The 21,893-nt window shown below is 48.5% G+C and overlaps 1 protein-coding gene across 3 annotated transcripts in view; it reads right to left on the bottom strand.

Annotated features, from left to right (window-relative positions):
- Positions 1-21,845, bottom strand: part of ASAP3 (ArfGAP with SH3 domain, ankyrin repeat and PH domain 3) — a 47,033-nt gene extending 25,188 nt beyond the window's left edge. For 2 of the 3 annotated variants that reach the window (XM_007459181.1, XM_007459183.1), the window contains exon 1: positions 21,592-21,720. In XM_007459181.1, coding sequence (XP_007459243.1) covers positions 21,592-21,720 — 129 coding nt within the window. Of the gene's footprint in view, positions 1-21,591 lie in introns of all 3 variants that reach the window. The other variant, XM_007459182.1, reaches the window with a different exon arrangement.
- Positions 21,846-21,893: the final 48 nt, after the last annotated feature.

Below are 21,893 nucleotides of genomic sequence, written 5' to 3'. Positions count from 1 at the left end.
CGGGCCCCCACAGAAAGAAAAGCCACCGCAATGAGAAGCCCGCGCACTGCAACGAAGAGTAGCCCCCGCTCGCGGCAACTAGAGAAAGCCCGCATGCAGCAACGAAGACCCAACCCAGCCAAAAAAAAAAAAAAAGACTACATTTCCCAGCCTAATTTGCAGCTAAATGTGGTCATGTGACAGTTCTAACCAATGGTATGTAATGGATATATCATTTGTTAGCTTCCAGAAAGTAGTTTTGAAAGGAAGGGAGGGGGCTTTCCTGGTGGCGCAGTCGTTTGCCTGCCAGTGCAGGGGACGCGGGCTCGAGCCCTGGTCCAGGAGGATCCCGTGTGCAGAGGAACAACTGAGCCCGTGCACCACAGCTGCTGAGCCTGCCTCTGGAGCCCGCGAGCCACAACTACTGAAGCCCATACTCTGCAATGAGAGGCCACCGCAATGAGAGGCCCGCGCGCAGCAACGAGGACCCAACGCAGCCAAAGATAAATAAATAAAATAAATGGATTTATAAAAAAAAAAGGAAGGGAGGGATTACACACCTATTAGGATGACCAAAACCCAAAACACTGACAACACCAAATGCTGGTGAAGATGTGGAACAACAGGAACTCTCATACATTACTGGTGGGAATGCAAAAGGGCACAGCCACTTTGGAATCCAGTTTTGCAGTTTCCTACAAAACTAAACATACATTTACCATATGATCCAGCAACTGTTCTCCTTGGTATTTACCAAATGAGTTGAAACTTATTTCCACATAAAGACTTACACATGGATTGTTTATAGCAACTTTATTCATAACTGCCAAAACTTGGAAGACAATGTGCTATTATTTAGTGCTAAAAAGAAGTGAGCTATCAAGCCACAAAAGACATGAAGGAAACTGAAATGCATATTACTAAGTGAAAGAAGCCAATCTGAAAAGGCTACAGACTGTAGGATTCCAACTATATGACATTCTGGAAAAGGCAGAGCTATGGAAACTAAAAAATCAGTGGTTGCCAAGAGTTGGGGGAAGGGAGGGATGAATAGGTGGAGCACAAAGGAGTTTTAGGCAGTGAAACTATTCTGTATGATACCAGGATAGTGGATACATGTCACTATACAGTTGTCAAAACTCATAGAATGTATAACACCAAGAGTGAACCTTAAGGGACTTCCTTGGTGGAGCAGTGGTTAAGAATCTGCCTGCCAATGCAGGGGACACGGGTTGAATCCATGGTCCAGGAAGATCCCACATGCTGTGGAGCCACTAAGCCCATGTGCCACAGCTACTGAGCCTGCGAGCCACATCTACTGAGCCCACGTGCCACAACTACTGAAGCCCGTGTGCCTAGAGCCTGTGCTCTGCAACAAGAAAAGCCATCACAACGAGAAGGTGGCACACCGCAATGAAGAGTAGCCCCTGCTTGCCACAAATAGAGAAAGCAATGAAGACCCAATGCAGCCCAAAATAAATAAATAAATAAATAAAAAAGAGTGAACCTTAATGTAAACTATGGACTATGGGTGATAATGCTGTGTCAGTGTAGGTTCACTGATTATAACAAATGTACCATGCTGGTGTGGGATGGTAATAGTAGGGGAGGCTGTGCCTGTGTAGGGCCAGGGGTGTTTGGGAACTCTCTATACTTTCCACTCAATTTTGCTGTGAACCTAAAACTGCTCCAAAAATAAAGAAAAAAAATTAATAAAGAAAATAAAAGAAAAAAAAGGAAGGGAGGGGTGTCCTGTCATACTTTTCTCCTATCTAGAATGCATTTGTGATGCCTAGAGCTCAGGCAGCCATCTTGGACCATGAGGTAGAAGCCACATGTTATGGAAGGTGGAGCAACAAAGTAGTAGCCTTGTCCCTGGTGAATGTGGAGCCACCCTATCAGCTCTGGACTACTTATCTGTAGACGTCTTTTATATGAAAGAAAAGTAAATGTCTATCTTATTTGAGCCACTGTTATGCTAGGTATTCTGTCACTTGTAGCTGAACCTAGCTCTTACTGGTACTGGCAGGCAAGTCATCCTAATCACCCACAAACTGTCCCTTGATGCCCTTGTCAGAAATGTATCAGGAAATGGCTTCCTGGCAAGATACCATTCCTGCCCCTACTGCTCTTAGCCACCAAGGTTCACACAGCTATTCATTCATTCATTCAACTAGTTGAGTGCCTGCTATGTGTTCACATCCTGCATAAGAGACACAATCTCAGCTCTTAGGGACACCACCATTTAAGGGAAGAGCGAGCCAAGTAAATAGATATTTATAATGCAATGTGATTAGGGTTATAATGGAAGACGGACAAGGTACCTCAGAGCCCAGGGAAAGCAGAGATGTGTCTGCTTAGGGGGAACAGGGAAAGCTTTAAGCTGTGGTGCTTGGCTGTGAGCACTGGACTAAGAGGCTGTGCTGTGACGTGGTGTGGGGGAGTACTAGGTTTAAATGGTAGAAATGCTAGAGGAGGGAGGCTCGCTCTGGGAAGGATGGGCATGGAGAGGATCATTCATTCATTCATTCATTCATTTCAACAAGCATCTCCTGGTGCCTATTTTATGGTCCCTTCCTTCAAAAGGCTCACAGACATATAAACACAAAGTGTCCGAAGGGGAAACAAAGAGGGGGGAATTCTAATCACACTTTTCTCAAGAAAATATTTGAAAATCATTCAAACTGGGGTATAAACGACTGATAACACCTACCCTCTATGATACAAGGGGGCAAAAATTTAAGCTAAAGAAATACCGTTTTAAGGAGAAAATTCAGACCAAAGCCTGGGGATGGGAAGGGATTTGGAGAAAGGCAGAGGTTTTTAGAACTCCAGTAATGAGGCAACCATAGCACGATGAGTCCCAACCTACAATTCTAGCCCCAGTCTCCCGAAAACTATCTCCCTGGGTGATAGTAGTCCAGCCAGATCTCTAAACCTCCCCTTCTTTAAAACGGGAGAAAGATAATATCACATGGGGAAAAAAATCCATTCTCCACTTAACTCACAGAGTTAGTGTGAGGCTTAGATCACAGACATAACAGCATGGTGCCAAGGCTTGGGGCATTTGGAAAACATGAGTATGATTTTTACTGTGATTTGTTTTCTGCCTCTGTATGAGATCAGCCCTCATTCCTTGTGCCTGTGACTGGATAGGTTAACAAAACCCCCAAATCAGCCTCTGGACTCAGGGAGTCCTTTTAATTCCCAGTAGTCAGTGATTCTCAAAGTAGGGTCAGCAGCAACAGCTTCACCTGGGAATGTGTTAGAAATGCAGATTCTTCAGCTGAATCAGAAAATCTGGAGGTGGGGCCCAGAGATTTGTGTTTCAACGAGCCCTCCAGGTGATTGCGACGCATGCTCCAGTTTGGGGATCACTGGTCTAATTCCACCTTTCAGAGATGCAGTAACTCATCATTGCTAAAAGTATGACGCTGGCCCCAAACTACCTGGTTTTGAATTCTAGCTCCATTTTGGTATTTGCTATGTGACCTCTCTGTGCCTCAATTTCCCCATTCACGAAATGAGGATGATAATAGTTTCTACTATATAGGGTTGTTGGGGAGATTACATGAACTCACATAGGTAAAGTGCTTAGAACATTATTATTTGATTGCTAATGATGTTATCCATTGCAAAATTAAATGGAATTTGATTTAGGAATTTCTCAACTTTCCTTGAGCTAATTAAAGATACCTCCCCCCACCCTCATGACGCTGCTCAGCAAGATGTGGGAACCACAGGTACAGAGGGACTGCAGTGAAAGCTCTGTCACTGGGCAGACACAGAGTGCAAGATGTTACATGTCCTGAATGCCTGAGTAAGGGCTCTGGGCCAGACTCTTACTTGTCACCCTCCCAGCCTCCGTTTGAGACAGGCATCACCATCTGCATTTTTATAGATGAAGCTATCAGGGGAAGGAACACGTCTAAGTATGTCCAGGTCACATAATGCTGAACAGTGGCAGAGTCATAATTTAGACCCAGGTCTGGTCAAATCCAGGGCCAATGTTCTTTCCATAACACCAAGCTGCCCCACAGAGGTTAAGGGACACAGCTTCTTTGACCCTGGGACTGGATCTGCCTCTGAGCCTGAATTTCAGCTCCACCATCTCTACCATATCCCCTCAACATCCCCTCACACAGTAAGGGAGGAGGGAGGGACAGAGGGAGACCTGTCCAAAAAAAAGGAAGTTGACAGCAGTGTCAGGGCCTCAACTGCAAATACTCCAAGGGCTGTCCTACTAGAGAGAAAACAGATTTATTGAAGTTGGCCCTGAGGAGGATTTCCAGGACTGAGAGGTAGAAATAGAGACACAGAAACAGATTTCAGCTCAAACACAGGAGGAAGTTCCTAAGCAAGAATAAGTGACCCTGGAGGGAGTGACCTTGAAGTATTTAGGGACTTCAGGTGGTAGAGCATGATTCAGGCACCATATTTTGGATTAGTAGTGATGGCCATTTAGATTTCTCTCAAAGCTAAGAGTCCATGCAAGAGCCTGGGCAGGCACTGGGCAAAGGCAGGTGAAACTCAGAGTACCAGGGACATGTCTGAACTTGGAAAACCAACTGGAGTCCTTCGGGCAGCCTTGCCTGGCTAGGCCTAGACAAAGTCTGAATTCCAGTTGGTGATACTGCCCTTTGTGCCCCCCCACCCCCCACACACACACACACACACACACACACACACACACACACACACACACACACACACACAGTGCTCTTGCTCTCTGCAGGCAAAAGATCATAGATGGCAGCACTAGGACCATGCCCAGCTGCCTTGCTTGGAAGGGCCTTCTGCATGCCCCCTTCCCGGGTCAGGATTCATCAATAGGAGCCATTCTTCATTCCTGTGATTTCTCAGAGCCGGCTGTGGTAACCATGGCGACCCAGCCCAGGGGGCAGAGCTGCTAAAGCTAAGGCCTTGAGAGCTGCAGATTAAATTTCACCATTAGACATTCACTCCTTTGGACTATTATAATATGGGGCATAGGCACCCCTTTTGTGGCATCCCATGACCATTGGAGCCATCATTAATCAGTCACAGTATTTTTCCCACTGACTCTGGTTTTGTTCCGTCATTCTGCTGAGGTAGCTCTTCAGGTAGCCTCTACCAATTAAAGTATAGTTCGCACAGGAGAGGAAAACCAGTTTCTAGGTTTGTTTTGGACCATGATGTTGTCCCTTGAGAGACTAAATCACAGAATATTGGAGATAATCTAACATTACCTCCTTGTTTTACAGACTGCAAAACAAAAGCTCAGATGAGTTTCTTGCCCCAGGTCTCATAGGAAATGCAAACAAACTAAGGAAAGAATACAATTCAAAACTTGCACAGGGCTTTACAGTTTGTAATTTGGCATCCACCTTTTAAGACTCGTAGCATCCTGATAAGACAGTCATTGCTTTTATTCCCATCTGGCTGATGAGTTAGTGAGGCTCAGAGAAGTAAAGAAAGTTGCCTGAGCTCACACAGCCAGGAAGTGGCTGAGATAGACCTGGGACAGTTGGACTCTAACTGTTGGACTCTACTCCCTTGTTTATTCCCAGTCTGTGGGCCCCAGGCCCTGGAAATCCAAGGAGTTACTACCATGGCCCTATGAAGGCACATTTATATAGTAAGCACTACAGACCAATAAAAAAGTCTCACAAATTAGTATGAACACATTCCAAATATGAATGCAGCTGTTATGATCAATAAGACACAAATCTTTAAATGTATTTTTGAATTCATGGTAGCTTTTTGTCCTTTTCCATATTTCTTAATCAATCAACCAATCAATCAATCAATACTAAAAGTGTAAAGGAAAGGTCAGTGAAACCTTGACATTAAAAAGGGTTCCTTCTGTCATAGAGAACAGACTTGTGTTTGCCAAGGGGAGAGGTGAAGGAGGGATGGACTGGGAGTTTGGGGTTAGCAGATGCAAACAGTTATATATACAATGGATAAACAACAAGGTCCTACTGTATAGCACAGGGAACTATTCAGTATCTTGTGATAAACCATAATGGAAAACAATATGAAAAAGATTATGTGTGTGTATCTCTCTCTCTCTCTCTCTCTATATATATATATATATAGATAGATAGATAGATAGATAGATAGATAGATACGTATAACTGAATCACTTTGCTATACAGCAGAAATTGACACAACACTGTAAATCGACTATACTTGAATAAGATAAATTTTTAAGAAAGGGGGTCCTTCTGTGAGGTGGCAGAATCCTGGCTCCTTTGATCTTTGATGTCCAAGAGAAGATGAAATTATATGTACTACATGTTAACTGTGAAAAATAAAATATAATATTTTAATAAGCAGACCAAGTTACACTTCAAATATTTAATGAAATGACAAAAAAATGCACAGAAAACCCTGGGGCTTTTCATTTCTAACTGCTGATTTATTTACAGAAAGTGCAGAAGATGGAGAAACTCGTTAAACCGCACCTGGGGAATGCAACAGTGAACACAATCAGATGATGTGAAACTACAGAATAAGCCACTGGTTGGTTTTCCTGTGGACTACAAAAAACGAAACCAAAAATGATGGAGGGGGAATCTTAGGAGCCTGAAAACACCCATCAACAAATGGACTTCACTTGAATCCTGCTTTTTAAAAAATAAACTGTAAAAGAAGTTAGGATAATTATGAGGCAACTGGAAATTTGAAAACTGGATAGTTGATGATTTAGGGATTATTATTAATGTTTCGGGGTACAAGAATGGCATCCCATTTTAGTTATGTAAGCAAAAAAAGAAGTCCTTACTGTTTAGAGCTATGTATTGAAATATTTAAGGCTGAAACAATATGACGTTTGGGATTTGCTTCAAAACAAGATGAGAGCTGGGGAAGCAGGTTGGGATGGGCACGGGGCAGGACTGGGTTATGAGCAACTGGAGGTTCATCGTTTTGTTCTGTTTTCTGTGAATATACCAAATTCTCCACAAGAAAAAATGAGGGCTAGTAGATGAAAACATAAAATTGGCAAAATAATAGTTGTTGAATCTGGGTGAGTCTACTTTAGTGTTTGAAAATTTCTACAACGTGAAGTTAATGAAAGAAGACAGGGGGTTCCTATGTTTAGAAAAGTTGAGGACCACTGCACTGTAACCTGAAACCCCTTGACACCTTAGTATATGAGCGGGGCCCCTTTCAATGGACAGCTGTCTGGGCACAGCTTTTGATAAGAGGAATGGGATGGGAGAGAGTGGGGTTTGGAGAAGTCGGCCTGGGAGAGGCAAAGGAGGGCAAGGGCCAGGCGGGAGGGTCCTTGAGGGGCAAACAGGAAGGGCTTAAGGCTGACATGCTGGCTAAAGGAAGGTGCACAAGCTCTGTTGCCTAATTCCAAAGAGGGCACGTAGCAGAAAGAGCACAGGATGTAGAGAGAGGAGACTGGGGTTCTATTCTGGACCCAATACCAAGACCCTGAGCAAGTCTGCAATCTCTCCAGTCTCTGGGCCCCAGGGTCCGCATCTGCAAAATGGGAATGATAGTCAGTGCTGTTTCAGGCACCTCCCACTGGGAATCGAATCAATAAGGACTGGCTAAGTTTGTAGCCCTTGCAAACGTGAGCTGTCCTGTTCACATCATGCTCAAAGTTTGCTTTTGCTCACCCACCTGCCCAATCAGCAGATCAAAAGAAAGCAGGGAGCCCCACAGGGCCCTTCGTGGGTGGCCAGCAAGGAGGGGCAAGGGTGGGACTGGGAAGTATTCGCTAGCATCCCTCCTCCAGGCAATCTCAGCTCAGCTCCACTCCCTGAACAAGCATCTCCCCTGGAACCTCAAATCTGCAAGCCTGCCCCTCTCCACCCAGTGGGGTAGAGGGAGGGGCTGGGGCAAGGTCTCCAACAGAGTCACTGGCACACAGTAGGGGCTCGTCCACACATACTGAGTGTCTGGCTGTACCTTGCCTGGCTGTGAAGGTGCTGGGAAGAGAGGGAGGTCAGGCTGGGCCCTGCCCTCAAGGTGCTCACAGCCCAGTGGGGAAGACAGAACACAGACAAGGATATGCTTGCCAAGGGCTGAGGAGGCCTGGGTGAGGCTGCAGCAGAAGAGAAGCCTGTGGGGGGCACAGACCAGGAGCGCCCATCCCACCCTGGGATGAAGTGATGCTTCACCAGAGCCTTGAAAAATGAGCAGACACTGGTGGAGCAAAGTAGGACAGGGAAGGTGACTCTAAGAGGAGAGAGGCACCTCGGTAAAGTCCCCGGGTAGGAGTGTCAGCACATTCGGGGAGCAGCCCGGAGCTTATGGGGCAGGCACCTACCAGGGCCAGTGAGCAAGTGGTGAGCAGAGAGGCCTCAGGCTAAGCAGGGCCCCAAATGACCCTCTGGGAGTCCACGTTCCTCATGAGAGGCGAGGGGATGATTTTACATCACGGCCACATGCCAGGCTTCTTCTAAGCACCTGACAGACTTCGCATTATTTCACCAAATCCTGTCAACAACCCCAGGAGGTTTTACAGATGAGGAACCTGAGGCCCAGGGTATGACATCTGTCCAGCTCACAGAGCTGATAAGTGGTAGCACCTAGGCTCCAGCCCAGGGTGTCAGGCTCCAGAATCCATGCTTTTAACCCAAAACTCTAGGTTTTATCCCACAGGTGATGAGCTCCTGCAGGGTTCTGAACAAGAGAGGAGTGATTCAATAAATTCTCATGGTAGATGGGACTTCCCCAGCGGTCCAGTGGTTAGGACTCCACACTTCTGCTGCAGGGGGCACAAGTTTGTTCCCTGGTCAGGGAGCTAAGATCCTGCCAGCCGCGTGGTGTGGCCAAAAAAATTCTTGTGGTAGAAAGACTGACTCTGGGGCTCATCTGCAGACCCAGGCCAAGTGGGAGAAAGGGGGTGCAGCCCTGAACCCCAGGCTCGACTGGGTGATGGAGAGCACAGCCCAGCCCAGCTCAAAGCAGATGGCCAACAGGAGACACTCGGATTCCAAGCTCCCAGGCTGATCTGATTACATGAATCCAACCGCCACCCCACTTGCTAAGTGCTCGTTTTATTTTTGTTACCTTGTTTATTCCTGTGAGGTAGTTAATATCTTCCCCATTTTACAGATGAGAAAACTGAGACTGGGGGAGGGGAGGCAACTGGCTCAGAGGCATGTCAGTAGCTCTAGGAAGTGTAGAGCCTTCTGCCTCCAGAGCCTTCTCTCACTATCACAGCTCTCTGAGCTCCACTTATCTCTGTAAGGATCACTGTGAAGATTAAATTAGGTCATATTTTTTCTAACGGTGGAAGTCAGGCATCTTCAGAAGCAATGCAGAAATACTTTGGGGGAAGGGAGGGGAGGCACTGAATTTTAGGCTTGCCTCTGCCATTAGGCCCTCTGTATCCCTCTGAGCAAGTTCCTTCCTCCGTCTGTGCCTCCATTTCCCCACCTATACAATTTAGAGCTGACAGACATGACCCTTCCAGGTCAAAGCTCTGGGACTCAGAGGCGGGGTTAATCATATCCTGCAAGACTGCCCCAACCTCAGCCACCAGCAGGAGCAAAAGTCTCCAAAGGGTTTTCATCTGGATAAGCCCCCAGCCCCAGCCCCCAAGAGTCCAGGCTGGGACAGTCAGGAGAAGCTACACTGCAAGGCCTGCAGCAGGACCTGGGGCCATCCCGGGTCGGCCCTGGCCCCTGGTGTGACCTTGAGCAGTCTCCTTCCCTCCCTGGGCCGACTCCCTGTCTGGAACGAGGGGTTGGGCGGTGACGTGGAAGGCTCCTGCCAGCTCTGACATTTATTATTTCAGGATCCCTCAGTCTCTCGCTGTTTTCCTTCCTGCGCTGCTGGAGCCTGTGGCGGGCTGTGCGCCCCTTCAGTTGGGCCCCTGAAGCCGTCTCCCCAGCCCGGGAACTCAGCCAGCCCTGCCAGCTCAGCCTCAGCAGCTGCCCCTTGCAGCATGGTGGGAAGCGGGGAGGAAGAGGGGTTGCAGGAAGGGAGCCGCACCCTCTGCGAGTGCTGAGGCCTCCACAAACCCCAGGTTTCCTGGCTGGGATTTTCCTCGGGAGACTGCTGGGCGGTGATGAGCTAAGAGACCAAGAACTCTGCAGGAGGATCGTTGAAGATTCCCATCTGACCCCTGGCCCCAAGCCCTGAATTCCACCCAACCCTCGGGAGAACCTGCCTGCCCTCCTGGACACAGCAGCAGAGGGCCCCACGCCACCCATCCTCTGGGTTTCCTTGTTGGCCTGGATGAATATCTCCCTGCCCCAACTCGATAGTCATCATGAATCCCTTAAACCAGGGGTCCCCAACCCCTGGACCGCAGACCGGAACCGGTCCTCGGCCTGTTAGGAACCGGGCCGCACAGCAGGAGGTGGGCGGCGGGAGAGCCAGCGAGGCTTCATCTGCCGCTCCCCGTCGCTCCCCAACGCTCCCCGTCGCTCGCATTACTGCCTGAACCAATCCCCCCATCCATGGAAAAACTGTCTTCCACAAAACCGGTCCCTGGTGCCAAACGGGTTGGGGACCGCTGCCTTAAACTCCAGTCCTCCCCAACTCTGCAGTTTCCTCAACGTGTCACGCTGTTTCCAGCCGCTAGACCTCTGCCAGGAAAGCCTTTTTCCCATTCTGCCTAGTAAACACTCCATCTTTCCCTTCTCAGCTTACAGGGCACCCCCTCCCCATCACAACAAAACTGACTTTATGCCACCCTGTGCCCACTACAGCCTTCTATCAGAGCATTCGTGGCCCTTATTTACCACGTCTGACTCTCTATGGCGCTGAAAATGCTAAAAGGGCAAGGATTGGCTCATTTGCCTTTATAGCCACAGCACCCAGCACAGGGCCTGGCACATGAGTAGCAGTAAATGTGGAATGAATGAGTGAGTAAATGAATGAATAGATACTAGCAAGGCCCTGTGGGAACACAGAAAAGGCAGCAGGGGTTAAGAATTCAGGACATCACACTGTTCTGAGGTCCAAATTCTACTTCTAATACTCTTAGTTGTGTGAACTGGGGAAAGTGACTTAGTTTCTCTGAGCCTCCATTTTCGTATCTGTCAAATGGGATAATAATAGCACTTATCTCATGAGACTGAATGTGATCGGACATTTAAGTACCTAGCCCAGTGCCAGGTATACAGGGAGGGCTGCATGATAGCCATCCTGCCCAGCAGACATCTCTGTATTCCCAGGCCCTGCGACACATCCCCAGGCTGCCAGGGGAATCACCTGGGGTGCTTAAAAAAATAAGGGTTCCAGAGCCTCACTTCAGACCTGTTAAGTCAGAGTCCCTGGGGAGGAAGAAGAGGCGTGAGAGGTAAGGCACTCAAGTGTGCTTTGAACTGCCCAGGTCCAAATCCTGGCTCTGCCACTTACTGCTAGCAGAGTTGCCCAATTTATCAAAAATAAATACAGGACACGCAGTTATATTTGAATTTCAGATAATCAATGAATAATTTTTAGTATAAGCATGTCCCATACCTTGCATGAACATCCTGTATGTTCTTTGGCAATCCTGTTTACTGGGTTATTTCATCTCTCTGTGCCTTTGATGGGGATTACATGAGTTAAAATGTATATGGGAAATGCCTACAACACTGCCTAGTGTGTTTGCTATTCCTATTTTTATTGCTTTAAAAGCAATCCAGACGATTTGGAAGAAACTTGAAAACATTATGCTAACTGAAAGAAGCCAGACACAAAAGTCCACATATTGTAGGATTCCATTGACATGAAATGTCCAGTATAGGCAAATCCACAGAGACTGAAAGTTGCCAGAGGCTGGGGGAGTGACTTCTTTTTTTTTCTTCTTTTTGCAGTACACGGGCCTCTCACTGTTGTGACCTCTCCCATTGCGGAGCATAGGCTCCGGACGCTTAGGCTCAGCGGCCATGGCTCACGGGCCCAGCCGCCCCGCGGCATGTGGGATCCTCCCAGACCAGGGCACGAACCCGTGCCCCCTGCATTGGCAGGCGGACTCTCAACCACTGCGCCACCAGGGAAGCCCGGGAGTGACTTCTAATGAGCACAGTATTTCTTTTTGGGCTGATGGAAATGTTCTAGAATTAGTGGTAATCACTGCACAATACTGTGAATAAAGACTGCCGAACTGTACACTTTAGAATGGTACATTTTATGTAATATGAATTTTTTCTCTATTTAAAAAAAATCTACCTAAAAGCAACCCAGGGGATTGTAATGTGTAGCCAAGACTGAGAATGGGGTAGGCTCTCAACGAATGTTTGATGAAGAAATGAATGGATGGGAGACAGGAGAGAGCAAAGGGCAGAGCAGAGGGGAGAACCTGCCTTGTCCAGACCTAGGCTCAGCTATTCATTCCCAGACACCCACAAGGTACACAGATTTCTCTTTTTGCTCTGGTGCCAGGACTGCACAATTTTAGTGCTTACTCACAGTAATTACCTCATCCCTGTTGCAATTATCTTCCCCTTTTCTCTGTGGTTCCTAATCTATTTAACCATCCTATATGCAGGTGTACTTGTGTTTTAAGTAAAAGGGAATTTTAAAAAATTAAATATCTGTTATGCGCCAGGTAGATGCTAGATGCTTTATATGTAATCCCCTCAAACAACCTCATAAGATAGTGATTATCACCCTGATTTGCAGATGGGGAAACCGAGGTTCAGAAAATTCAAGTCATGTGCCTGAGGTCACACAACCAATAGGAATTCAAACCCAGGTCTGCCTGACTTCACTTACGGGACAGTCTCCACAGATCTCAGCCACCCCCCCTCTATGCTGTGGGCTGTCAATCATCTTTTCATGGGCACGAGTCTTTCTTCCCAGATGCGGACCTTGTCCTGTCATCTCCATCCCCTCAGAACCTACCATCTCGCCTCGGTATACAGCAGGTGTTCAATAAATAGTGTTTAATGAATAACTAACCTTAAGGGGGCATGCAGTAGCTCACCACAATAGTTTTCCCTCTGAATGCTCATCAGAGTTGCCTGGGAACCTTCTAACTGTTCCCTTGCCCAGGCCTCACCCCTGGGAGATTCTGATTTGTAGGTCTGCATGGAGCCAACAGCATCTGAAGTTCTTAAAAGCTCGGTCAAGGTCAAAACCCAGCCCAGTTAGAAAACCTTTAGCAGCTGTTCCCAGCTCAGCCTCCTGTACCCTGCACAGTGAGGCCCACTCTCTGACCCCAGTGATGCCCACTCACAAAGTACCCAGGACAAAGGGGGCCCAGGGCCCTGCCCCAGACTCTGGAGATCTCATTGTGCCTCCGTGGGCTTCACTGCCTTCATGTACTCTGGGCCCATCAAAGGGACTTTCTAGCAAAGATGTCTGAGGACTATACTACTGAATTGCTTTTGAGGAAAGCATTTTCCTTCTGCTCTGACCTAAAGCTCCAGTTTCTGTCCCCAAATATGCCACCTCGGTGGCCAGAAACAGCTGAATACCAGGCAAGGAAGTCGGGCTCAAAGACAGCCATTTGGAGGAGGTGAGGAACCTTTGTGAGACTGGGCTTGAGGCTGACACTCCAGCAGGACCCTGTGTCCTTGTGCAGAGGCAGCCTGGAGTGGGAAGAGGCTGGGCTCAGATGGAGCTGGGTTCTAAGTCTGGCCTGGAAAACCCTCTTGGCCCAGGTCCCTGGCCACCATCCCATGTCTCTACTTCCCTTCTCAGGAATAATTCTCACCTGCCTCCTCCTCAAATCCAGTCCAGGCCAGCGTGGAAGGGAAAATAGCACTAAATCTGGGTTTTTTTCCCCCTAAATCAGTTCTCAAGGTCATCAAGGACCTCCGTGTTGCCGACGTCAGGGGTTGTGTCTCTGTCATTTTCTTATGTGACCTCTGGACATCTAGGCAGCATCCGACAAAGCTGAGCATGGCTCCCTCATCAAAACATTCCTCCCCTGGCTTCTGAGGCACGGTCCTCTCTTGATTTCCTTCCTTCCTCATTGGCAGTTCCTTCTCAGTCTCCTTCATTAACTACTCTTCCCATCCTAATCTCTCGATCCTGAGCTCCCCAGAGCTTGGGCCCAGGTCCTCTTCATTCCTTTCCTTGGGTGATTTTATCCACTCCCACTTCTTTAAAACCAGCTAATGCACTATACACATTATGTGGTTCATGGACCACCTGCATGAGCAACTCTTGGTGGTGCTGGTTAAGATGCAGATTCTCGGACACCCTCCTGCAGGCTGGTGAACCGGCCAAGGACATTTGTCGTTTTTTAAAATTAATTATTTATCTTTGGCTGCATTGGGTCTTCGTTGTTGAACGTGGGCTTTTCTCTAGTTGCGGTGAGTAGGGGCTACTCTTTTTTTTTTTTTTTTTTTTTTGCAGTATGCGGTCCTCTTACTGTTGCGGCCTCTCCCGTTGCGGAGCACAGGCTCCGGACGCGCAGGCTCAGCGGCCATGGCTCACGGGCCCAGCTGCTCTGCGGCATGTGGGATCTTCCTGGACCGGGGCACGAACCCGTGCCCCCTGCACCGGCAGGCGGACTCTCAACCACTGTGCCACCAGGGAAGCCCGGGGCTACTCTTCGTTGCGGTGCGTGGGCTTCTCATTGCGGTGGCTTTTCTTGTTGCGGAGCACGGCCTCTAGGTGCGTGGGCTTCAGTAGTTGTGGCTTGCAGGCTCTAGAGCACAGGCTCAGTAGTTGTGGCGCACGGGCTTAGTTGCTCCGCAGCATGTGGGATCTTCCCGGACCAGGGCTTGAACCCGTGTCCCCTGCATTGACAGGCAGGTTCTTAACCACTGTGCCACCATGGCAGTCCCAGACATTTGTCATTTTTGCCAGACTGGTATCTGAACCTCTCTCCTACATCTGGGAAACTACTTGCTGCACAAGTTTCAGCAGAGCTTGCCTCCTACAAAAGCTGACGAGACCAAATTCATGCTTTCCCACACTCATTTGCAGCTAGGGTACAGGTAAGTATGAGCTAGCCTTGGCCAATCAGAGGCACTCACTACAGACTTTGAATCAGGAGCAGAGAGAGTGGAAGATCATTCTTATACTGATGGCAACAGCAGTGAAGGTGCCCAGTCCCCAGGGGACAGTGGTGGTATATGCCGTGGCATTTAGTGCGAGGCAGCAGTGTCCTCGCCAGACTGGCTCAGTGGAGTGATTTTGGCTGAGATCCCCCCTGCTGCCTCGCCCCAGTTCTCTAGCTTCCCAGAAATCCTGTGAACTACTGAATATTCCCTTTCAGTGAACTCCCCTTCTGTCTAAATCGGCTCAGGTTGGTTTCTGTTACTTGCAGTAAGAAGCCTAAGTAAGAAACAGCTACTGAATCGGACTCTCTGGGAATGATGCCAGGTGATTCTTACACAGATCCGAGTTTGAAACCCACTATCTCAATGTTGACAACTCTCAAATGTGTATCTCCAGCCCACCCACTCCTTTGACCTCCAAACTCATATATCTAAATGTCTTCCTGACCACTCCACTTGTATGTCTCAAAGACCTGTAAGATCGGGCTTCCCTGGTGGCGCAGTGGTTGAGAGTCCGCCTGCCGATGCAGGGGACGCGGGTTCGTGCCCCGGTCCGGGCAGATCCCTGTAAGATCGGGCTTCCCTGGTGGCGCAGTGGTTGAGAGTCCGCCTGCCGATGCAGGGGACGCGGGTTCGTGCCCCGGTCCGGGAAGATCCCACATGCCGCGGAGCTGCTAGGCCCGTGAGCCATGGCCGCTGAGCCTGCGCGTCCGGAGCCTGTGCTCCGCGACGGGAGAGGCCGCGACAGTGAGAGGCCCGCGTACCGCAAAAAAAAAAGAAAAAAAAAAAAAGACCTGTAAGATGTAGAAACAGAATTCTTGACTCTCCTCTAAACCTGTTCCTCTCCCAGATGCCCCCTCCCTAGGAAGGGGCACTGGCATTCTTCCATTAGGAATTTGGGAACCATTCTTGACCACTCCCCACGTGCACTCCATCAACAAATCTTGATGCTACTACTTATAAAATACTTCTAGAATCTGTCCACTTCTCCACCAACCACGGCCCTACCCACAGCACCATCGTCTCTTCCATGGACAACTGCCAACAGCCTCCTTGGGTCCTCTCCTGCCCCCTCCAATCTCGTCTCCACACAGCAGCTGATATGACTGTCCTAAAATATAAATTGGATCATGTTGCTTGCCTGCAAAATAAATAAAATCCAAACTTGCCACCAGGGCCTACAAACCTGAATACGATCTGGCTCCAGCCTAACCTTCCCAAACTCATCTGTTGTCACTTTTCCATTTGCCATCGCTATGCTTCTGCTCCTCTGGCCTCCTTTCAGTGTCACAAATACTTTAGGTTCTTTACTGACTCAGGGCCTTTGCCTAAGATGTGCCCTCCAACTGGAGCACCCTCACACCATTATTCTCTATTAATGCTCCTTTCCAGGTTTCTTCTTTTCTTTTTTTGTTACTCCCATTGATATTTTCCGAGCTCCTACTATGGTGCTGTGGTAAATACTAGGGATAAAATGGTGAGATAGGTTATTTTCTCATGGAAGTCAAAATCTAGTGAGAAATCAGATTTTAATAAAGTAATTATGCAAATAAATGTAAAATTTATCTAGGATGTGGGCTGCAAAGGAGAGAGACACACGGTGCTATTAGGGGGAACTGAGCTATAGAGTAAATGTGGAAAGACAAGTTAGGAGGCCAGTGCAGTGTTCCAGGGGAGAGGTGACGGTGATGTGGACTAGGGTAGCGATGTAGAGAAGTAGATGGACAGCAGAGATGTTTAGAAGGTAACACTGATGAGCCTTGGTGAGGAAGGGTGCATGTGGAGCTTCTGGCTTGCTTACCAGAAGAGAGGGAGGGACCACTCTCTGAGAAGGGAACACCAGAATGGCCAGCCTGGGGTGGGGGGGAACCATGAATGTAGCTTTGGACACATTGAGATGTCCAAATGAAAGAGCTGAGTGAGCAGTTGGACATGAGGGTCTGGGCTAAAGGTACAAATGTGTGAGTCACCTGAAGATGGAAGAGGACTGAACCCATGGGTGTGGATGAGATTGCCTGGGGAGAGAGGCTAGCATGCCAAGAGATGAGGACCCAGGACCAAACCTCAAGGCAGGCCTGGACAGGGAGAATGAGCCTTCATGACATTTATTACACGTGTAATTGCTAACTTGTTTGTTTACCTGTTTACTGCCTGTCTTCCCCAGAAGACTGTAAGCTCAGTAGAGCAGGGACTGCGTCTCTTTAACAAGCAATGTGTCTACCCAGTGCCTAACACAGGGCCTGGCATGGAGCGGTTCCCGTGCATGATGCTGGCCACTGTGTCCCTCGGCAGGGCCGGCCTCATCCACTCCTTAGATAACATGTGCTACACTGGTCTCCACTGTCCAGCAAAAAGCCCAAATGCCTAAATGACATTCAAGGCCCTCCAAGTCATGCTGTACCCCCTGAGCTCTCCAATCCATCTTTTTAATTCCACTACACCTGAGCTTTCCAAACTGGGGTTCCTTTACACCTGAATAACCAGAGGCACAAAACAGGATGAACACAGTGCCTCTCCCTGGAGCCTAGATTGTGCCAAATGAAGAGAAATGGCCATGGACACATGGGGGTGCGGGTGGGGACTTTCCAGGCCCTGCTCCTTTTCTCCAAGAAGTGTCCCCTTCCACAATGTAGGTCTCTGTGGCCATGTTTCCCTGCCTGAGTTAATCCCTCCATGACCTCTGCTGATGAAACCAGGGGTGGGGACCCAGCTTCTGGAACCAATCCAGAAGCTGGGCTGGGCCATCAACCTCTCTGCCAGGAACTTGGACGCAAGACTGGCTTGGTTGTCTTTAGATGCTGGACCAGTGAGGTCACGTGAATGTGGGGGCTGAAGATGCCTGATTTCCCCAGAAGACTGTGTGATGCCCTTTGGGGCCTGTGTGATGACAAGTGAGCAAAAGCACTGTTTAGCTGTGCGGAAAGAAACAAGAGGCAAGAGACAGCGGGAATGAGGAAGCAGCTGCCTTTGTTCCTGATGATTTCCCAGATTCAAATGAGGCCCTGGTGAGGCCCGAGTGAGGTCTACTTTGAACTACTATTCTTCAGTCCCATGAGGCACCTCTAGATCCTTAAAACAAATTTCCCTTCAACATAAGCTTTAGAGGGTTTCTGTTTCTTGCAGACAAAAAAAAAAATCTCTAAGATTACATAATTTTTATTATTTTTTGCAAAATAAAAATGTTATTATTTTGGTAAAACAAACATCAACACATGATGAAGCAGAATGGAAAATTCACAAGAATATTAAGAATTAAGAATGAAATCCTTTCTAAAATAAGATTCAAAAACACTAAAGTCACAAAGGAAAAGATAAATTTGACTCCAGTGAAACTTAAAACTATGCATTATAAGACATGATACCGACTTAGGCAAACACTCCTCTTAACCACCACCCCTTTATTGATAATACATTTTCTCTGAGGACAGATATTGGGAAGCATGCACATTTCCATAGCAGTTACCTCTGGGGAGAGTACAGGAATCGTGAGACATGGTCAGAGGTGACTTTAGTCTTTTCTGTTATGTATTTTAAATTTTTAATTAAAAATTAGTATGTCTTTTGTTCAATTAAAACTTCATTAAATCTCAAAAAATATATATAAAACACAAGCCTTTGAAGATCCCCTGTTTGTGGTGGACTGCTTCATCCAAGGCCCACTGGGAGATTTAAGTTCACTAGTAGTTTGAGACACATGATATAGCATGAATTGTCAGCACTGTCACAGTGGCTTACTTGGTTCCTGAATATGCTTTCTTCCCATCTGTCTCCAAATTCACTCACTTGTCCTCTCCACTTAATGGAGTTCTTGCATCCTTCGAGACCCATCTAGAAGTGTCACATCCTCCAGGAAGCTCTCCCTGACTGCACCAGTCCTCACTGCTCTCTCTCTCCCTCGCTCCACTGGCCTCTTATAGCACTAACCATACCTTCTCTGTATACCCTGGACAGACTCCTGGGGTTCCACTTATCTCGCTAAGACAGGCTACATCTCCCCAACCAGCCAGCAAAGCTGAGCAGCATCTTTATGTCCTTGGTGCCTAGCAGAGAAATGGCATGGAGAACTGACATAGCACAGGCCTTAAAGTCAGACTAAGACATTATGTGGCACAATGCAACTGCCTTAGCTTCCCTGGGCCCATTTTCACCTGTGTTATTGTGAATATCAATGAGATGATGGATGTAAAGGGGCCCAGGACAGGAAGAAGACCGTTGACAGAATGATCATCTGTCGTAATACTCCCTCACATCTGAGCAGCTTTTCATTAAAAACAAAAAACATTTAACAACCCAGAGAGGTAAGCAAGGAAGGTGAAATTTTAAGGGTGAAATAACTAAGGTTCAGAGAAATTACATTGGGACTTTAGAAGGAAAGAGAATAGGACCAGGGGTTAGAACATTTGGGTAGAAATGCCAGTTCTTCCACTACCCAGCTGTGGGAGCTTAGATAAGTCTGTAGCACTCTCTGGACATCAGTTTTCACATCTTAAATGAGAGAGTTCCTAGGTGATCTCTACCTTAAAGGGTCCCTCAGCACTGACATTCTAGCTTCCTGTAACCTGCCCAAGGTCCTTCCTAGCAGGACTGCAAAAAAAGACTTCAAGTCCCAGGACAGAGTCCCTAGTTACTCCCAGGAAACCAGCTGGGACTGGAATACTTGCTTTGAGAATCAGTCAAATTTTGATTCTGCCAAATGGAGCTTCAAGCCTGGGGGTTAGTCATGCCCAGAACTGAGATCGGGGTAATGACAGCATCAAACTACATGTAAATATAAACACAAATGCAAAGCCAAACAGGAAACCTCAGGAAAGTCCAATCCAAAGGTCAGATTCTAACTTTTGAGGCACTGAAATGCTGAAGAGAAAAACTGTATTTGGGTGTCAGAAACCTTTCTATTGCAAAAATGAACCTTTGCGCGCACCAAACTAAAGTCCCAAAGGCAAAGGAGACTGGGTTTTGTCTGGCCTCACCTGGGGTAAAGCTGAGCCCTGACGGGAGTCTGCTGTGGCCTCCAGATCCATCCTAAGGGCTCTCTCCCCCAGGCACACACAAGTGCTTACACACAGGAAGCCAGGCAAGGCCAGATGCACGGGCATAAATGGGCATTTCTGTCCCTGGAGAAGGGTTCACAGTACAGCCCTTTCTCCTGATCCTGCTCTAACATTTTAATGAGCAACCCAGAGAAGAGTGTGAACTGTGAAAACCCGAAGGATGCTGATCGTACTGACCTCTTCCAGGTCACAAGATGAAGACAAACCTCAGGAAGCTCTCTCTCCTCAGGATGAGGCTCTGAGGCAGTTTCCCTGTGAGCCTCCAGTAAAATACAATCTACATTCATAGGCGGTGGACTCTAAGCTACTGGTTCTGCCCAAGGAAGGAAGCCAAAGCTTCTTATTTTAATTAAAACATGTACCCCCACTATATGCAAAGCACTAGGCTAGGCTCTGTGAGAGAAATGAGGACAAAAGAGACCCAGTCCCTATCTAAAGAGGTCTGTCAATTAACCCCATAATCATTCCACTAATCAAAATGCATGCCTTACATCATGGCCTCATGTAATACCATAGTCCTGTGAGGTAAACATTATTATCCCCACTTTATAGATGCCAAAAGTGGGCACAAACAGATCAGGTCACGTGCCCAAGCTCACACGGCTGGCAAACTGCAGAGCCAAAATTTGAACACAGGTCTGCCTTCCCCAAAGTGGGTGATCTTTCCACAGTCCTCTATCACCCTTACCAAGTGATACACACAGACTGTGGGATGGGGGTTCAGACTGCTGGGGAGAGGAGAAGGGATTTCCTAAGACATTGGCCCAGGGTATTATGAACTATAAATCTTTGTATCTACCACACAGTAGGTGCTCAATATTCTTATGGTGAAGGATGGAAGGTGAGAGCTGCTGTTGAGGTCCAAAATGCCACCCCAATTCAGGGCATCTTCTGATAGGGAGCTGCAAAAACACATTATTCTCCTTTGGCCCAAAGCCTCAGGGTGTCTGCCCTAGAATATTCCTGCAGAGGAGGCCAGGGAAAGTGCAGCGGGTCTGAAGAAAAGGAACTAACTCCAATGAGCAGGGGAACGGGGTGGGGCAGCCTGCAAGGGCCAGAGAAAAGGCCTGGGATGCATTTCTGGAAAAGACAAAGAGGAGAGGGGAGGGGAAGGAGACTGTAAGCTTGTGAACAGCCTGGCCAAGGTGAACCCCGGCTCCTGGCGCCTTCTCATTCGCATTCATTCCACAAACACCGGCCAAATCTCAGAACCAGCAGTCTGGGGGAGGGCGCCTCACTGCTCACAGGGAGAAGTTAAGTTCAGGACTGAGGCTGGAAGGTCTGCTTCGCAGGAGAGTGACTTGGGGGACGAACTTGTGGGGCTCCAAAGATGAAAACCCAAACAGATTCAGTGAGGCGCTGAGCAAACCCACAAGCGACGGCGCGGCAGGTCACGAAGAGCACTGGGGGTATGTCGCTCGACCTGTGAAGTCTGTCGTCGAGGTGACCTCGAGGACCCCCAAATGGTCCCTCGGGCCCTCCCCCAAACACTCGACGGTGAGGACGCAGATGTTTGAGATGCACTCTGTTCTCACAGCTCTAGGGAGGGGGAAGGTTTCTGGGGCGCGGTAAGGAGAGCCATCGCAGTTCCGGTCACGCCTGTGAAGGTCAAGGCGAAGCCCTGCCGAGACCCCAGACCCCTCCCGCCTCGGCCCCCTCACCTCCTCCCGCGCTAGTGCTGCCCCGCGGTACCGGGGCATCTTGGCGGCGAAGGCGGCAGCCCCGGCCGGGGAGCTGAGGTCCTCTGCAGTGACGGCCAGGAACTCTGCGACGCTGAGCTGCTCGGGCATGGCGGGCGCGTGGTGGGGGCGCCGGGGCTGCCGGAGTGGGACTCGGGGGTCGCTCGCCGCAGTGCTCTGGGCCGGCCTCCCAGCCCGCCGCGGTCGCCGTCCTGGCCTCCGCGCCGCCCCGCCCCCTCCGCGCCGCCCCGCCCCCGACTGCCTTTGCCCCGCACAGCCGCGTC

This window comes from Lipotes vexillifer, unplaced genomic scaffold, assembly GCF_000442215.2.
Source record: "Lipotes vexillifer unplaced genomic scaffold, Lipotes_vexillifer_v1.1 scaffold496, whole genome shotgun sequence".
In the NCBI taxonomy this organism is placed as follows: Eukaryota; Metazoa; Chordata; class Mammalia; order Artiodactyla; family Lipotidae; genus Lipotes; species Lipotes vexillifer.
This window is presented reverse-complemented; position numbering and strand designations above follow the sequence as displayed.